Raw genomic sequence first — 20,443 nt, 5'->3', positions numbered from 1 at the left:
TTCATCATATGGTTTGCAATGGAGGAGGTGAATTTAATGACAATTAAAGGGTTAACTCAATCTCAAGAGGAATAGCATTGATTACCATATGTCTGCACCAAACAATCCTGAGCAGAATGGTGTTCTGGAACAAGAAAATTAAATGTTTTTGAAGCAGCACATTCAGTGACACATTCCAAGGATTTGCCTATAAAATTGTGAACCGAAGCTGTGAATATGGCTACTTTTGTTCTAAACTGAGGACCTATGGATAAAAAAGAAAAATCTCTGACTGAATTGTGGCAAATTGCCCTCCATCTAAAATTAATTATTTTAGAGTATTTGGAAGGGAGTGTTTTGCACATATCCCTAGGGTATCAAGAAGAAAATTTGGTAACAAAAGTTAGCCTTGACATTTTGCTGGGTACACCTGATAGGAAGATTATTACCACTCGATGGATATTAAAGGTGAAGGCATGTGTGGTGGCCAGAGATTTTAACCAAGAAGTAGGCACTGATTTTGATGAGACTTTTAGCTTGTTTATTCATTTTGACATAATCAGAGCTCTTGTCAGTGTTGTTGTTCAGGAATCTCTTTACATGAAACAATTCAATATAAGGACAGTCTTTTTATATGGTAAGTTGCAAGAAGAGGTGTATATGACTGTATGACTCAATCTGAAGGTTTTGCTGATGGTACAGGCTGGGTTTTGGGACACCAAAACAAGTAAAATTATGATTTCAAGGGATATAATTTTCAAAGATCAGGAACCTAAACAAAAAGTTGAAATATGGTTTAGTTGAGCGAGAGAACGTACTAAATCACATGCAGAGGATAAAACATTGACCTCAGCAGAATCTGATTCAGGATAAGAAAACTCTGAGAAAACAGAAGCTCATCATCATCATCATCATCATCATCATTTCCCAATTCCAGTTTCCCGGGTGTGGTGTACAAGCGCTCGCCATCTCCTGTCTTCATACATCTTCTGTTCCAGTACATCCTCCCATTTATGTCCTTTCTCCTCCACATCTGATCTTGGAGTCTCTATCCAGCATTTTCTTGGTCTTTCCTGTGGTCTTCTTCCTATGAGATTAATGTCAAAATATTTTCTGACAGGTCTTTCCCTGTTCATTCTCATTATGTGCCCATACCACTGAAGTCTGTATTTCTTTATGACACTGGTAATAGGAACCTCGATACCAGCTACTTTCCTATTTACTCCATTTCTGATCTTGTTCTTTCTAGTAGTTTGGTTCATGGTTCTAATGAATCTCATTTCAGTTGCTTGGATTCTACTGAGGTCTTTGTTTAGTAGGATACATGTCTCTAAACCGTACATGAGGATTGGTATGAAGTAAGTGTGGTACATGACTGTTTTCGCTTTTTGTGGTATCTTGCAGTCCCAGAGAAGATTTTCTGACTTGACTGTAGAAGTTTGATGCTTTCTGTGTCCTGCTGAGTATTTCCTGCCTAACAGTGTTGTCTTTCAAGATTGTGCTTCCGAGGCACTTGAAGTGGGAGGCTGAAGAAGTGAAATGAAGTTCTAGACCTAAGATAACTCCTTCATATCTGCAGGACTATGTTTTAGTTGCAGAAAGTGATGTTTATTTCGATGAACCCCTAACACTCAAAACAGAAAGATTTATGTCCAAAATGAGGTTGAATCTCTTAAGAAGAAGAATATGTGGACCCTGGTAGAGCCTCCACCTAATAGGAAGATTATTACCAGTCGATGGATATTAAAGGTGAAGGCATGTTTAGTGGCCAGAGATTTTAACCAAGAAGTAGGCACTGATTTTGATGAGACTTTTAGCTTGTTGATTCATTTTGACATAATCAGGGCTCTAATCAGTGTTGTTGCTCAGGAATCTCTTTACATGAAACAATTCAATATAAAGACAGTCTTTTTATATTGTGAGTTGCAAGAAGAGGTGTATATGACTGATATGACTCAACCTGAAGGTTTTGCTGATGGTACAGGCTAGGTCTGCAAGCTGAATGCCACTTTATATGGGACTGAAGTAGGCATCCAGAAGATTAAACAAGAAATTTGTGAATTTCATAAAGTAAAATAATCTCTAGCCTAATGATGCTGATCCACGTTTATTTGTTAGTACAGACCCCCGATGTAAAATTAGCTGCAATTGATGTTCATGATGGCGTAGCTGCAGGTGATGAGGAAGCAGTTAATTTGTTCCTGAATAATCTAAAAGAAAAATTTAAAATTACTGTAGCAGTTTGGGCGTATTTTTTGGAATGCAAATAGAAAAGCATTCTGATGGATTGAATTTTTTGCATCAAGAGGCCTACATTGATAAAGTGATTTAATATGGATTTAAGCAGGGCTGTTGTGACTATCAGAGAAGACATAAGACTACAGAAGAAGAAAAGGAGGAATTTTTAGTTAAAAGTGTTGGATGCCTTGTTCCTAAGCACGTCAACACATCCAGGCATACCTTGCTCAGTGAGCATAGCCTTTAAATTTTTAGATCAACCTAAATCATCTGAGTGGAAAGGTATGAAGCAGATAATTGACATTTTGATAGGTACATCAAATCATGGACTAATATACAAGAAGAAACAGAGTCTGGACATCAAATGTTTCATCAATGCTGATTTTATGGGAGAAATGAATAGCGGCCATTTGCGCACCGATTATCTCACACAGTTCGCTGGAGGAACAATTTTGTGGATTAGTCGGAAACAGCAGAGCCTCCGTAGCTCAGGCGGTAGCACGCCGGCCTCTCACCACTGGGTTGTATGGTTCAAATCCCGGTCATTCCATGTGAGATTTGTGCTGAACAAAGTGGAGGTGGGACAGGTTTTTCTCCGGGTACTCCAATTCTCCCTGTCATATTTCATTCCAGCAACACTCTACAATATCATTTCAGTTCATCTGTCATTCATCAATCATTGCCCCAGAAAAGTGCGACAGGCCTTGGCAGCCAGCACAATTCCTATCCTCGCCGCTAGATGGGGGCTTCATTCATTCAATTCCTGACCCAGTCGAATGACTGGAAACAGGCTGTGGATTTTCATTTCAGTCGGAAACAGCATGTCTCTTGCTACACGAAACACTGGCAGTTACCTTGTACGGTATTTCACTTCTTGTGACATCATCTTGACATTCACATTTCCTCCACCTCTCGTTCTTCAGCATTCTTTTTCAACATTCTTGATCTATTTACCTGGCATAAAAATTAGAGCAATCTCTGCCAAATGTAAGGTGGAGAAGGGAGAGCTCCCAATGTTGTATGGATACCCAAGCACAATGGACTTATAGGTGGGGAGAGCCGAATCTCTGCTCCATTAATTCTATAATTTCAAAGACCATGTGAGAGTTAGAGAGACACATCTTATAATGAAGTCATCGTAACATTGTTTGTCATGCCTTCTTTCTTTCGTTGCTTTGGGGCATATGGAGATGCGGGAGCAATCATTAACATTCTGGGCCATGATCTGTGTTTTACGTGCACTTTGGAAAACCAAACAATTATGAATAGGGAACTACAGACAGACCTTTAAGTGCAAGCATGCTACTAAATAACTCGCGTCCTTCAGGACTAAGAATTCAGCAAACACATTTCTTCTAGAGTAGTTCTTTCTCAATTTTTGCATGTGGGATTCTTGAATTCCCTTTCCCTTTATTTGTTTTCTTCCTTTCTTTCTTTCTTTCTTTCTTTCTTTCTTTCTTTCTTTCTTTCTTTCTTTCCCTTTTCAATTCAGTGTACACTTTTCTGTAATGTTTACAAAAGGATTTGTAGATTAGCTTGAAAGATGGATCCCTTTCTTAAAAGTTATATCATTCTGAACATGGTTTGTAAAAGATGGTATTAATTAGAAATATGTCAAGTACTTTGGATAATGTTTGCAAATAGAATAATAATAAGAAGAATTAACCTTACTCTTTCTATGGAATTTTACATAAATATCAATTGCCTAAGTGAGTTTCCTGTATGAGGGGTAGATTATTCTATTACCATTCATTATAGATGTCATCTGTATAAGGTTTACAATTTTCTTATTATGTTAGCCTTCCGTGTCTCTATTTCCCTTTGATTGATAAATGATTGTCCTCCCATTTTATTGCTCAACAGAGGAAACCACCTTGTTGTTTAGAAATGTTAATCCACCGTTGTTTTCTGTGGGATGAACCGGTATTTGTTAGAAATCTTAAGTGCTAGCATGCTACTAAATAACTCGCGTCCTTCAGGACTAAGAATTCGGCAAACACATTTCTTCTAGAGTAGTTCATTCTCAATTTTTGCATGTGGGATTCTTGAATGTATGGTAGATAGTTTGGTGCTAATATCTCTTGATCTTTATTAGGTGTAAATGTAATAACATGACAGTCTGCAAGCCTGTGTTCACCTCATGAACATAAAATCATCTCAGTAGTAATTATTATCAAAACATTTTGTGTAAATTGTTATTGATCCCAATGCCATGGTTCAACAGGTTTTCAAGTGATTGTAAGAGATTTACCTTTTCATTATATTATTTTTAATATCCCTAAATATTTACATTTTAATCCTCTGGAAGAGAAAGATTTTCAATATACTGTATAAAAAAAAAATTTTAAAGGATAGATTATTCTTTCTTTCCTGTCCCTTTGCCCTTTCCATGGTTTATATGCCTCTAGGAACCTGGCCTTGTCTTTATTTATGTGTTGAATTGATTGTACTTCTGCTGCGTGTATGATTTAAAGTTATGTGTTGAATTGATTGTACTTCTGCTGTGTGTATGATTTAAAGCTAACAGCTTCTATTATTTCACATTTCTAGTAGATTATACTCAAGACCAGATTTAATATCCATGGCCCCGTCTTGTCATTGATCACAAGTTTCCTCTCCAGCAGAAAACAAAGAGTGGTACTCCCTGAATCTGCCTCATCATGGTTATCTGTGTTATCAGGAGTATCTCAGGGCAGTATTCTGGGACTCCTACTCTTTGTTCTCTATATCGATGACATAATTTTTTGCACCCGAAATAGTGTTCCCTCCTCTTGTACGCCGACGACCTGAAAATCCTAAGAGAAGTGTCTACGCCTGATGACTGTGACGAATTACAGACTGTTCTCAATTCGTGTGGTGACTGGTTTAAGAAATGGAATCTTTCTCCCAATTTTAAGAAGTGCAATACAATCTCCTTTTCATTGCTAAAGCAAGGAATGAACACTGCATATACCATCCACGGAAATACATTGCAATCGGCTTCTCAGGTAAGAGACCTAGGTGTTATAATAGACTGTAAACTAACCTTCTCTGCTCACATTCACTCCATAAAATCCCGTGCTATGCGTACTCTGGGCATTCTTTACAGATTTACTGAAATTAATGATATTAACGCCTTAAAATTATACTTTGTCTCATATGTTCTCCCCATTATTGACTTTTGTTCCCCTATTTGGTCCTCATCTGCTATCACAAACATATCTCAACTAAATAGTATTTTTAACTTTTTCACTTTCATTGTTAAGACTCGTAATCCTGTTTTTAAGAACAAAACTAAATCTGACATTATGAACTACCTGGGTATACTTGACCTGAGAAGCCGTTTACAGTTCTCTGATCTATGTTACCTGCACAAAATAATCAATGGCTACACCAAATGTAATTCTCTTCCAGCGTACTTCCCTATACAAGTTCCTCCCCGCCCTACACGCAACCGGCGCACCCATCATGTGTCCCATCCGCGCCTAACCTTACAACAACGCTCTATCTTCCACCGTCTCCCTACTCTTGGTAATTCACTACCCGATATCGACATATTCACACCTTTCGCATCCTTCAAACAAAAAATTAAAAGATTCCTTTGAAGTCCTCTCCAGGTTTTCACTTTCTTCCGTCCCTCCAACCCTTGACTTTTCTTCTTCCTAATTTCTGAAACCGACACGTGCCAGTTACCGTTGTCATTGTTGTTACATTGTTACTGTTAAAATTGTTAATTATTGTTGCTACTTAATATTGTTGTTTATACCATTGTTATCTTTTATACTTATTTAAACTTATTATTATTATTATTATTATTATTATTATTATTATTATTATTATTATTATTATTATTATTATTATTATTATTATTAGTGTAAAATGGCCCTCCATAGGCTGTATCTAATAATTAAATAAATAAATAAATAAATAAAAAAGACGACTGTTATTGTTCTCTCCAACTGTGGACATCGAGATTGAGTATGTTGCCACTTCATCTCAGTTATCTGACATTATAATGAAGGCTTTCAATCCAAAGACTTTCATCAATAATAGACGTCTGTTGGGTTTATAGGGTCAAGTGAGGGAATTTAGTTTTGGAGAGCATATCAAGAAACAAACTAAATCATGTGACATAAGCAGTGACGTCACATAGAGGACTGTGGTAACAGTTCTACGTTACAGATGTTGTTGATATGTACAGTCATGTTTTTCCTTTTTCCTGTACCCTTATGCTATGTTTTTCTTAGAGACACAAATGTTGCAATTTTCTTTCCTAGATGCTTTACTTAGGTACAATTTCTTAACAGTTTTATCAGCCAGTATAAATATAATGTATCTCTGGATATACCAACAAAGAAATGATCTGATGTTACTCACCCATGTGGCAAATCCAACATAATTAATGAGGGCTATGATATCAGAAACTGTCAGGTACAGCATAGAAAGGAGTGCCTGAAAAAAATGAAAAAAATGGCAATACATTAGTACTCGTAATTGTTATTTACAGGACCAAGACTTTTTATTAATACCAAAAGACAAATATGAAATTCATTTAATGCATTCTCTGTACAGGCCAAAAAGACACCACGATGAGTGGAAGATAAAAGGATTCCAACATCCCTAACCTCAGTAAGCCCTACTAATAGGGATCGAGTGGTTACACCTAGCTGCCTCTGCTCCCAGAAATAAACTTGGCACTCATTTCAATTGTAAAGTGAGTGAACCTCAGGATTGCATTTCTCTCTAGAACTGGAAATCTAAATTCCTAAAATTCTTTGAAGGGAATGAAACTCGTGTCCTTTCAGAGGAACCAAGCGCATCTTTACTTCTTCAGCTTGGCAGCCCCCATGAAACTCATTCCTTCTTTTGTATCACAAGAGCAGAATAGTTTTGTGTGTGTGTGTGTGTGTGCGTGCGTACTGGTTATGTATGCAGGGGAGAGTGTTGTACCTTGGACTATTTTTTCTGCTGATTTTTTCTGCCATCTAGTGAGATTAAACTCAATCAAACTGTAAAAAGTAGGTAGCACAGACCGTAGTTCCAATTTGTTATGTTAACAAGCATGGATGCTGTAGAAAAAACAAAATTTTTGGCATCAAAACAATTAAAAGGACCTAAAGAGCTTGAATGTTATAAAATTTCCAGCTTTGAAAGTAAATACTTTGCTCACTTTAGTATGTGTTGAAACACAGGAGACAGGACATTAGCTGCTGTTAATGGCCACACTCCTTCCCCTACGCATACCAACAGTGATCTTAACACCCCGCCCACCCCTCTTCATCCGACATACTCCCCGCCTCTAATGACACACCCCTACAACATGAGGAGTAGAGGTACAGCGACTGTCAGACCACTTCACACAATCAACGCTGCCGGACATCTCTCTTGAAGTCTAAAGGGTAAGTGTTAAGAAGATTAATTCCACTAGTGAACAACTCTAAATTTAGCAACTCACACACTTTTTCATCTTATTTCATAGACTTCAAAACGCATCACATGCAGTTTCAATTACACCTAAGAATCCAGTTGAACTCCTCTTCAGACTTACACAGGTGATAACTTCACAAGCTTCATGACCTAGACAGCACACTTGCATATTTAAAGAGAAAATGGGATTATTTGTCATATGAATGAGACTTTATCAAGCACCCTTCGCTAGCTATACTTGCTACCCAACCAGGATTTTCACTTTGAATATTATTAATAAAGACTCTCATTTTAACAAAGTGAAGAATTTAATCTATGAAGATTTTAGCTAATCCACAAATCATTTTAAGCTAAGCATATTGATTTCTTGTACATACTGAAAAATCTGTTGTAAATATTTTGAGTCCTATTTGACATCAATTGTCAACCCAGTATCAATATTATGAAGTGGCGAAGCTAGCTATATTACTTGGGGAGTCTAAGAATATTGTTCAAGCTTACCTTAAATTCTTTTATAAAGCATGTGTATGCAGCGCTCCTTTCTCTCTGCAAATATATCAATGACGTGGTCCCTGAAGCTCTGGTTATTTGACAGTTTGTGCAATAGAGATTTCTCTATCGCAAGTGCACTTAAATTACATAGTCTACTGTTTGTCATTGAATTTCTTAGGAAAGTTTTTATGCGTTTTAGCACACTCATACTTCTTTCACTCGAATATGTTGTCACTGGAAATGTGAGAGCTAAATGAACCAAACGTGTTGTTTGTTCATAAACCTTGTCCAGACCATTATCCAACATATATTTTAGCAGTATTTGTGGAGGTAGATGTTTAGCTTCATCAGAATAGGCCTACACGTTCACAAGTTAATTTTTGTCAGTTGTTCACTTTTGAAAAAAGGGTACATCTTCAGGAGTTGTTTCATTTTCATTGAGGGAAAACTTGTGTTGTAAGCCTTAAATTGATTCCCATCTAATAATTCAGCGAAATGGAAGTTTTCAAAGTCACAGAACCGTATTTCCATCTGTACCATGGTGGTATCAATTATTTCACATGCTAATGCTGTGAGGGATGGCACTACAAATGATTCTGTTGTCATTGCGGTATTGAGAGCTTTGCTGGTGTCTATTCATTCATTCACTGTTTCTTCATTTCTCAGATTTTTTAAGTTATTTATGGTTTGCTTTATCTCATGGTTGCAGATATTTACATTAGATGTGCATTTTGCTTGCAGCACCTTGAATAAATGATCCGTGTAGTAAAATATATTGTTGAAGACGCACGACAGGAAGAAGAAATTAGGGTCATCTAATCTTTTAACCAGTCCCATACCACCATTAACAGATTCACCATCCCATTCTTCATCTTTATCAACAACGTGTGTAAGAGCTTCTTTCAATTTCTTGAAATGGGATGCTATTGTTAGTGTTGCTCTGGACTGGAAGTTCCAACGTGTTGTACATGCCGGGGGAAGTTTAAAGCCTTTATCTCTTAGGACTTGAGTTCTCTTTGATGACTTGCTGAAATATGTATTGTAACTTTTTGATGATAATCAATAAATAAAATCAATAAATAAAAATATATAAATAAAATTACTCAAAAACTTAATAAAATTAATAAGCATAATTAACCGAAATGTTCGTAGTATGGGCGCCAGAGTTCACCATAATGGATCCCTCGAATTTAGATAAGAGCATGATAAACTTTATATCCCAGGGCGTGTACATAATGCTGCGTACTGGTACATCTGCTGCAGGCCTTACCTAACCTCCTGAAAATGACTAATTAGGTAGGAACTGCACCTAGGTTCATCAATAACACTGATTCTAAAATAGCTACCTATATTCTTAACAAATTCCGTGCATGAGCACCTCATCAACATACAACATTATACATATAATACACACATAAAATATTGCTGGAAGACTCCATATTTACAACAACAACAATAATAATAATGAAAACAGTGGGAAAACGAAAGCGAGAACTAAGTTACCATTTGTAAATAGTCCGATGAACAATGTACATGTATGAAGATAAATACCCTTCACTGTCTCTATATCAATTCGACTTACCGATTCTCATAATCGGCAGTTATCACATCACACAGATACTGTACCTTGTACTACTGTGTTCACATATTTTAACACTTGTTGTAAAGATATATACACACGTCTGTCGATCCTCAACATATAAATTTATGGAAAGTCTGAGATAGCTTTCACCAACATATAATGCTAGGCCGCCACAAGTGCTACAATACTTAATGCGCAAGCACTCTCCACAATCAGCCACTTTCCACAAACATAACAAGACTACGCTCCACGAACGTTTGAAGTCCAGTCCATTGCTGCCGTGTCATTCCAGTACCGTGTATCAGCACCACTTCCTTCCCGTACAGTGCCTCAGTTGTAGTTGTAGTTGTAGTTATCTTCCTTCTCGTTCCTTTACAATCACCTCTACAATCACCCTTACAATGTTCCATACAATGTCCTTTTCACAATGTCCCCGGTTGCCGCCGTATGATCAACCTTTATAGACATCAACATCCCCCTCCTCTCAGATGATACGCCTGGATTGGTGCTTGCCAGCCAATCATGAGTATACCTCTTCTTTCTCCCAAGTTATAAACAAACACTCGGGAGTTTTACATGAATCATCAAATTTCCCTGGTACAACAACAAGCTCATCTCATCAGGCTGGGATATATACATGCCTAATGGAATTTCCTGACACAAGTATATCAACAAACACTGGGGTAGCCAGATGACTCATTCAAATTACCAGAGTTATTAAAGCAATGTTTTCCCACTCGTGCAAAACAAATTACTCATACCTACATATGTGGATATCTTCCAGCTTACCAATATAAATGGCAAAATATACAAATAAAATACTGATAATAATAATAATAATAATAATAATAATAATAATAATAATAATAATAATAATAATAATAATAATAATAATAATAATAATAATAATAATAAATCGAATACAGACAATAATATCTCTAACTTCTACATATAATTCAGGGGTGTGATATATGTACTATCACATAACGCCCCCTTGGTGAATCGATGATATCACATATTATGATTCACCATAAAACAGAACTTCATACATAACCTTATAATGACATAACTGAACACTTAAATTACCGTAATAATGATATATACATTGCGTCTACTGCATTGTATTCACACACACGAAATACAATTTGTCCAAACAATAATAATAATAATAATAATAATAATATGTCTATGTACACACAACTCTGATTGTTTCATATACCATAGAACACAATCTCTTTTTGCTACTGTACACATACATTAAAATTGGAAATATATACATCCAAGGTGCAGAACCTATCTCTTATATCTGCAAAGGCTATAGATATTAAATGTCCCAAGAACCTTGTTGTCAGCGGTTAGGAGCCTATAAGCACACTTGCCTATTCTACTGTCCACAGTATACGGACCCTGATATAATTGAAAAAAATACATATAAACGTAATATCGACATCGATAAGCGAGGAATGCGTACCGTAATAAAAACTAACTACGTCTAGAATACACTCTATCTCACACACAAACATTCATACCAGCCAGTCACACAAGAATTATACAAACTTTCATTCGGAACATTCATAACCAAGAAATCCCTCTTTCTGAAATGCGCGGGAATCTCACAATGTTTACTCTTCCACAAACTCATAATTAATGCAAGCAAACAAATCACATACTTTTTCACACATTCCACCTCGCTATCACTCAGAACGTCATTCACATCATCCACACATCTCTCAGAATTAAATAAAACATAACACACTCGCTTGGATAGGCTTTCTTTCATCTCACGCACACTTCCATTCTCACTTTCCTTAAACATTCCCAACACACGCACATGATCTCTGACACAAAAATTTCTCACAAAATCTTCAAACCCTGAATCACCATACAATTTACGACCCTTCCGATGAATCCCCTTAAGCACAAAACTTGACGTACAATTCGCTTCAAACAATCCTTCGCGAACAACGGTCATAGTTAACTCACACTTATCAAACATACGTACTTCAATTATATCAAGCTCATTCACACCACACTTAGCACACATTCCCTCACTCACCCTCATCCTACTACTGAAATCGTTACCATAATTCACTTCGAGATCACAATCATTACTACTCAATGTCTCAACAATCAATCCATCTTCACCACCTTTCATATCAGCTCCTACTTGCACTACCTTCATGCCAACAACGCTGCTACTCTCGACTCTCCTACCAGAAGTTTCATTAATCTCCAAGTCACCATTTTCACACATAATGGACCTAACTTTACTCTCCTCAACAAAAACATCCTCATGATGTATACTCCGTAAACACTCTTCACTTACTAAACAACCTTCATCAACTTCACAAAAAACTTCACTTTCAATTTCAGAAACTTCTGTAAGATTATCGATCGTAACACCGCTATTACCATCACCACTAGCACAAAGTAAGACATCCAACACATCTTCTTTAACTTCATCCCGCCCCCTATTCTGAAAATCTCTCTGATAAACAATTTCACTCCCTACTTTATCAAATGCCTCCCTTAACACTTTACCCCGCTCGTCGATCTTACTGGACAATCCAACATACATATTATCGATTTTACTGGACAATTCACTCTTAAACTCATTAAGTAGCGATTTAATCATACAGAGCCTTGATCTCCTACGTTCTGAGTTTGAGACGGGTTACTCGGTTCCTCACCTATCGTTACCGATTGATCTTTCCTACTATCAGCCATTTCGCTTTTCTCACTTAAATTAGATAAACTCAATGTGGTGGAATTCTTTTGACTTCTCTTATCCTGATTCATAGTACTAGCAACTTTAACAACCTCTCTATTTCTCAGTCTTATAATACTCGACTCGCTACAACATTTCTTCATACTCCAACATACATATCACGTACATATAAAACACTTCACTGACATAGTTCGCAGAATTCCAACCACACCTGACAAGTGCACCTACGCTTATAAGCCTAACAGATGTACCAATCATTCAGCCACACGTTGGGAAGCCAATTGTAACAAATTGATGATTACTAAATAAATAAAATCAATAAATAAAAATATATAAATAAAATTACTCAAAAACTTAATAAAATTAATAAGCATAATTAACCGAAATGTTCGTAGTATGGGCGCCAGAGTTCACCATAATGGATCCCTCGAATTTAGATAAGAGCATGATAAACTTTATATCCCAGGGCGTGTACATAATGCTGCGTACTGGTACATCTGCTGCAGGCCTTACCTAACCTCCTGAAAATGACTAATTAGGTAGGAACTGCACCTAGGTTCATCAATAACACTGATTCTAAAATAGCTACCTATATTCTTAACAAATTCCGTGCATGAGCACCTCATCAACATACAACATTATACATATAATACACACATAAAATATTGCTGGAAGACTCCATATTTACAACAACAACAATAATAATAATGAAAACAGTGGGAAAACGAAAGCGAGAACTAAGTTACCATTTGTAAATAGTCCGATGAACAATGTACATGTATGAAGATAAATACCCTTCACTGTCTCTATATCAATTCGACTTACCGATTCTCATAATCGGCAGTTATCACATCACACAGATACTGTACCTTGTACTACTGTGTTCACATATTTTAACACTTGTTGTAAAGATATATACACACGTCTGTCGATCCTCAACATATAAATTTATGGAAAGTCTGAGATAGCTTTCACCAACATATAATGCTAGGCCGCCACAAGTGCTACAATACTTAATGCGCAAGCACTCTCCTCAATCAGCCACTTTCCACAAACATAACAAGACTACGCTCCACGAACGTTTGAAGTCCAGTCCATTGCTGCCGTGTCATTCCAGTACCGTGTATCAGCACCACTTCCTTCCCGTACAGTGCCTCAGTTGTAGTTGTAGTTGTAGTTATCTTCCTTCTCGTTCCTTTACAATCACCTCTACAATCACCCTTACAATGTTCCATACAATGTCCTTTTCACAATGTCCCCGGTTGCCGCCGTATGATCAACCTTTATAGACATCAACATCCCCCTCCTCTCAGATGATACGCCTGGATTGGTGCTTGCCAGCCAATCATGAGTATACCTCTTCTTTCTCCCAAGTTATAAACAAACACTCGGGAGTTTTACATGAATCATCAAATTTCCCTGGTACAACAACAAGCTCATCTCATCAGGCTGGGATATATACATGCCTAATGGAATTTCCTGACACAAGTACATCAACAAACACTGGGGTAGCCAGATGACTCATTCAAATTACCAGAGTTATTAAAGCAATGTTTTCCCACTCGTGCAAAACAAATTACTCATACCTACATATGTGGATATCTTCCAGCTTACCAATATAAATGGCAAAATATACAAATAAAATACCGATAATAATAATGATAATAATAATAATAATAATAAATCGAATACAGACAATAATATCTCTAAGTTCTACATATAATTCGGGGGTGTGATATATGTACTATCACAGTATGGAAGGCAGTCAAATCATAAGTAAAGAGACGCACTTTCTTTATAGCTTTTGCTCCATACAAGAGTACCAAATTAAGCTTATGTGCATAGCAATGTATAAACATTGCATGTGGGCAAACTTGCTTTACGATAGTTTGAACACCCCCTGTAGAATCCGCCATTACTGAAGCCCCGTCATAAGTCTGACATATTAATTTCTTTTCTACGCCCCATTTTCTTAAAACATTCAATATTACGGCTGACAGTCCAATGGCACTTTTATCTTTTGAGACATCGTAGAACCCCACAAACCTCTTGTGAACGTTATAGCCAACACAATACCGAAATATAATGTTCATCTGATTCTGACAAGATATATCTAATGTTTCATCCACCTGAACTGATACATGTTCACAAATAGAAAGTTCTTTTTGAATCTCTTCATTCATCCCTTGAGTTACACAGTCAATAAGTTCATTCTGAATGTCACTCGAAGTTCCTTCAAATCCTGAAGTTGCCCCCAGATCCTCTCTCATGAATTGTTCTTCTTGTGCTAGCAATTCCAGGGTCTCGAGGTAGTTACCTTTATTTACGGAGTCACTACTCTCGTCATGCCCACGGAATGGAAGTTCTTATTTTCCGAGAAAACACGCCACTTGAACTAACCTGCCAAGAACCCATCTATTATGATTTACTAACTCATTATGCTTTAGAGCTGCAAGATGAGCCGCTTCTAATAAGGCAGGCTCTATTCTACTCCTGCCGAGAAGAAGAAAACGCTCACTGTTCTGATTATGTCTTTTTGAAATCTGGTGTTTACATGCTCATCTATGAACATTTTTTAGGGTACTGATGCCACCCTCATTCCATTCACTATCACCTCCAAATAATATGCAAATGTAACAATAAAACTTACAATCTGTCACACTTGCTGTAAGCCATGTATAATCCTTATACCATTGGGACTGGAAAGTTCTTATTTGGTTTCCATCCTTTTGTACAATTTTCAATAATGGCTGTGGCCGCTTGTCTTTCAGGGCACATTTTTCTTCGAAAGACAAAGAAGAAAATGGAGTTTGAAGCAAGTATGTAATAACATCATTACTTTCATTCATTATACACAGATTTATAAGATACTGGCAACTCTTTTCACAAAATACAGACCACTAATAATTTGTAAACTTCACAGATCAACAGATCACAACGTAAACATTAACTCGTAACTCGAGACTTGGAGACTAGACTCCCAGCTAGGTTTCAAAGAGAGCACTTACCGCTGCATGACATCATACGTTGTCATAGCAACCAGCAAAAGCCCCGCCCGCTAGCAGGAAAGTAAGAGTCTAGCTGAAGCCAGACTCAAAGGCCAGTCTCAGTGTTCTGTGAGTAAGTGGAGAGACATGAAGTCTATTAAGTACACAGTGGAACCTTGGATAGCGAGCATAATTTGTTCCAGCAACATGCTTGTAATCCAAAGCGCTTGTATATCAAAGCAAGTTTTCCCATAAGAACCAATTAAAACGTGGATGATTCATCCACAATGCAAAAATATTTATTCGCATACAATTTCTAAAACAAAATATAATGTAAAACAAATTACAGTGCACTTTTCCTTACAACAGAATCATTGTTGGTGTGAGGGAGACGAAAGATGACATGAGAAGAGTTACTGTGTAGCACGAATTTCACTAACGGAATCACTGCTATCTGTTGGCTCACTGAAATTGTGTTCTTTCCATGCAACTTTAATGAGGAACCTTTCCAATGACTGTTGCTTTTGCCTCTTTTTGAGGATTTCATGAAAATGTGACATTGCATTGTCATTGAACTGATTCATTGCTCGCACTGCTACAGCTTTATTCGGGTGGTGTTTTTCTACAAAATTTTGCAAAGTTTCCCACATTTTGCACTTCTCATGAATCTCAGTTGAAGTGAGAAATTCCAGTGACTTTTCTTCCTCCTCTTCCCTGAATGAGATCTCCATAACCTCCTCCTGTTGTTCGCGATGCAGGTCCATCAGTTCGTTGGTGGTCAGTTCCTGACTATGTTCTTCCACCAGCTCTTGAATGTCCACGTCATTCACCTCCAGCCCCATAGTCTTCCCTAAAGACACAATTTTATCGACAATCGGCGGCTCATTGTCACCAACAATCCCCTCAAATTCACTTCCAAGAACACAGTCAGGCCACAGCTTTCCCCAAGCAGAAATGAGAGTTCCCTTGGTGACTCCATCCCAGGCTTTATCGATGATCTTCAGGCAGTTCAAAATGGGGAAATGATTTCTTCCAAACTATCGGAGGGTAAGGTTTGTTTCTTCGGTCACTTCGAAGCATCGCTGTAATAGTGCTTTGGTGTATAGCTCCTTGAAGTTCGAAATGACTTGCTGATCCATAGGCTGGAGAAGTGAAGTAGTGTTGGGAGGAAGCAACTTAACCTGAACGAACTTGAATTCCTCCAGTAAGTCGTCCTCAAGGCCTCAAGGCCTGGAGGATGAGCAGGAGCATTGTCTATAACCAGCAAGACTTTGAGCGGCAGATTATTTTCTGAAAGGTATTTCTTCACTACAGACCAAAGACCTTGTTCATCCATTCAACAAACGAACAGGGGAGGGGAAAATGTAGGCACACGTGACGCTCATGTTGCAGAACTGCATTTGCTTATCAAGTTAAAATTTATTTAAAATGTTTGCACGTCTTGCAAAACACTCGTAGACCAAGTTACTCGCATTCCGAGGTTTCACTGTATTAGACATAATTTTCGTGCCTTATATAAATAATTTATTATTTGTATTTCGTCTGGGGAATCTGAGACTTTTAGATTCCCCCCCCAGCTTCGCCACTGATATTATGTATGTTAATATTATTCTCACATTGTCTCTTAGATGGGAACATAAACATGATATCACATTAAAACTTTACGACAAGATTAACCAATTCAATCCAAAATGTGACCATAATGTTCTTATACATCATTGTAAATCATTGTAAACAACTAGATTTTAAGAATAATTTTAAATATAACATCCATCCCAGAGCTCTGACTTCGAGTATAGAATTTATGGCTGATGATTCCTGCTATGACAGGTGAAACATGTACTATAACAATCTTAATAGAATGATCATATCATAGTCATAAAGACTGTAAAGTATTGAACAGGTGGTTTTCAATAAATTAATTGTAAATATTAATATATTGAATTTCAATACAGTTTAATAATGAAATTAATCATATACATACAACTTAGTCAAGCAGCTCATCTCCTTTCACCCACGTTTTCCCAGCCCAAACTTTGCAACATTTTTGTAATGCTAATCTTTTGTTGGAAATCATCCAGAACAAATCGAGCTCCTTTTCTGTGGATTTTTTCCTGTTCTTGAATCAAGTAATCCTGGTGAGGGTCCCATAAACTGGAACCATACTCTAGTTGGGATTTTACCAGACACTTATATGCTCTCTCCTTTACATCCTTACTACAACCCCTAAATACCCTCATAACCATGTGCAGAGATCTGTAACCTTTATTTACAGTCTCATTTATGTGATTACCCCAACAAAGATCTTTCCTTATATTAAGACCTAGGTACATACAATGATTTCCATAAGGAGCTTCCACCCCATCAATGCTGTAATTAAAAGTGAGAGGACTTTTCTTATTTGTGAGACTCAGAACCTGACTTTTAACCATGTTCATCATCATACCATTGCCTGCTGTCCATCTCACAATACAGTATTATTGAGGACATTTTGTATTTGCTCACAATCTTGTAACTCATTTATTACTCTATACAAAATTAAATCATCTTCAAAAGCCTAATCTCTGATTCCACTTCTTTAATCATATGATTTTTATATACAGTGTGATTCAGCAGCCCCTTCCAATATCATTTGCTGCAGCCCAACTAACGTACACATGGTTATAGGGGTGCTATTCCCCTGCAGGCGTAATGTATGGTACTAATGTTCAGTGAACACATTTTGCACATGATTCTGAACCCTAGCGAAATGTTATATCATCCATTTGTAAAACATGACACCGTGAAATCATGTAGCAATGTACTTTTACCATGTAACTATGTTAATGTGTCAAGCCTCATGATCGGGTGTAACGAAGAGGGGAATCAATGCATAAAACTAGGTAACAGTGCAGTAATTAATGTCTTAAACACCGAACCGGATGGCGTATGTACTCTGCTCTTGTCATTCTACCAACATGTTTCCGGCTGTGTAGCACAGCGGATGTGATTAGGCATTCGCCTAGCAATTGACGGAATGTGCCAACGGCAGTTCGAATCCTGCATCATTCAAATATTTTTGCATCAGTATGATGTTTGAATATGTAAACACAAGCCTACGTTTGCCACATTCAGACAGCAGAATGACGCTGTTATTCACCTTGTGCCCTGCGCATACTCAGCTGCTTAGGGTCTGAATGTACTGTAATCTCTGTTGTCATTCGGCATGTTTTCCACAGAGGAATATGTTGACATGCTTCTCATTTATGGGGAAGCAAGACAAAATGCGTGCGAAGTACTATGTACCAGGAATGGTATCCCGACAGGCAACACCCAGCTGCTACGACATTCCGCCGTGTTGAAAGATGCCTAAGTACAACAGGCGTGATTTCCAACCAGCCACCAGTCCACGATAGGCCCGTTATATCGGGTGAAACAGAAGAGGCCATTCTGGAGGCAGCTCGTAATAATCCACACATCAGTACAAGGCAATTGGATGACAGGTGAACGCCAGCCAGCCGTGTGTCTGGCGAATACTGCATGAACATAAATTTAACCCATACCATCTGGAGCTACACTAGGCAGGCTGGACAAGGTTGCAGCATTTGTATTGCATATCCTGTTCTCGGACGAATCATGCTTCCACAATAATGGGAACGTCAATCACCACAACATGCGCTATTGGAGTCCGGACAATCCTCACTGGGTGTAACAGGCGGCCCATCAAGTACGATGGCGAGTGAATGTTTGGTATGGAATCTTGGGGAATCACCTGATTGGACCTTATTTCTTTGAAAGCCACTGGACGGGCCCATGCTACCTGCACTTTCTGTATCAGGAACTCCCACTGCTGCTGGAGGATGTGTCCTTGCACGGTCGTTTGACAATGTGGTTGCTACAGGATGATGCTCCACCACATTTGACTTTGTTTGTTCGTAATCATCTTAATGAGGAACTACCAGGGAAATGGATAGGACGAGGAGGCCCTGTTTCTTGGCCTTCCAGATTGCTGGATTTAATGCCATTAGACTTCTTCTTGTGGGGACATTTGAAGAACGTCGTTTAAACTCAAGTGCCAGAAAACCCCGACCAGCTCCAGCAACTCATCACGAACGCCTGCGTAGCAATTACACCTGGAATTCTTCAGCACACAAGACAATCTATTGGACATCGGGCCCAAATGTGCATAAACCAACATGGTCATCACATCGAGCATTTGCTGCAATAAAACATTGTCAAGGCAGTTATGTTCCTATTATTTCCGGTCTGTATGTGTCCAGCCTACTAACTAATCGGCCCTTCTTAGGGTCACAGACACATTCATTCACACACAATTTGCATGAAATCGGGTACTGAACTTACAGTGCGTGTGGTACATATTAAACAAATATTTCAAATTTTATAATCTTTGCCCCAGACTCGAACCTCCCACCTGACATGCAAGCCCACTCTGCCACGCCTTTACGAACTAAAATGCGGTTCCATACAGCACACTGGGCAGCTTATAGCAAGTATTAGGTTTACTGCGGTCACAATTATCAATTTAGTGTTTCGCCAGCGTGTCAGGTTCATATGATCTAGATGGCACACGCATATCTTCTAGTGTTTAATACGAGTATAACATTACGGCATCCTATCATGGTAAGGCGGTAAATACCAAGATATTCGGTTGTGTTGCCTGAGCATACCGGTAGGGCAGATGTTTTCAGAATGGAATGAATATTGTGGGTTGCATAAAACTACATTGGAAAGGGGTGGCTGAATCACGCTGTATATAAGAAAAACACAAAGGTCCAATAATACTGTCTTGATGAATTCCCCTCTTAATTATTACAGCATCAGATAAAACTTCACCTACTCTAATTCTCTGAGATCTATTTTCTAGAAATATAGCCACCCATTCAGACACTCTTTTGTCTAGTCCAACTGCACTAATTTTTTCTACTAGTCTCCCATGATCCACCCTATCAAATGCCATAGACTGGTCAATCACAATACAGTTCATTTGACCTCCTGAATCCAAGTTATCTGCTATATCTTGCTGGAATCCTA

The 20,443-nt window shown here is 37.9% G+C and overlaps 1 protein-coding gene across 1 annotated transcript in view; it reads right to left on the bottom strand.

Annotated features, from left to right (window-relative positions):
• The window catches only part of LOC136858375 (Y+L amino acid transporter 2), a 498,889-nt gene that overhangs the window by 37,996 nt on the left and 440,450 nt on the right, over positions 1-20,443 (bottom strand). The window contains exon 8 of the mRNA XM_067137871.2: positions 6,574-6,648. Within this exon, the coding sequence (XP_066993972.1) occupies positions 6,574-6,648 (75 nt within the window). The remainder of the gene's footprint in view (positions 1-6,573; positions 6,649-20,443) is intronic.

The sequence above is a fragment of the Anabrus simplex genome, chromosome 1 (assembly GCF_040414725.1).
Source record: "Anabrus simplex isolate iqAnaSimp1 chromosome 1, ASM4041472v1, whole genome shotgun sequence".
Lineage (NCBI taxonomy): Eukaryota > Metazoa > Arthropoda > Insecta > Orthoptera > Tettigoniidae > Anabrus > Anabrus simplex.
Note: the sequence above shows the minus strand (reverse complement) of the source record. Positions and strands in the feature narration are given on the sequence as shown.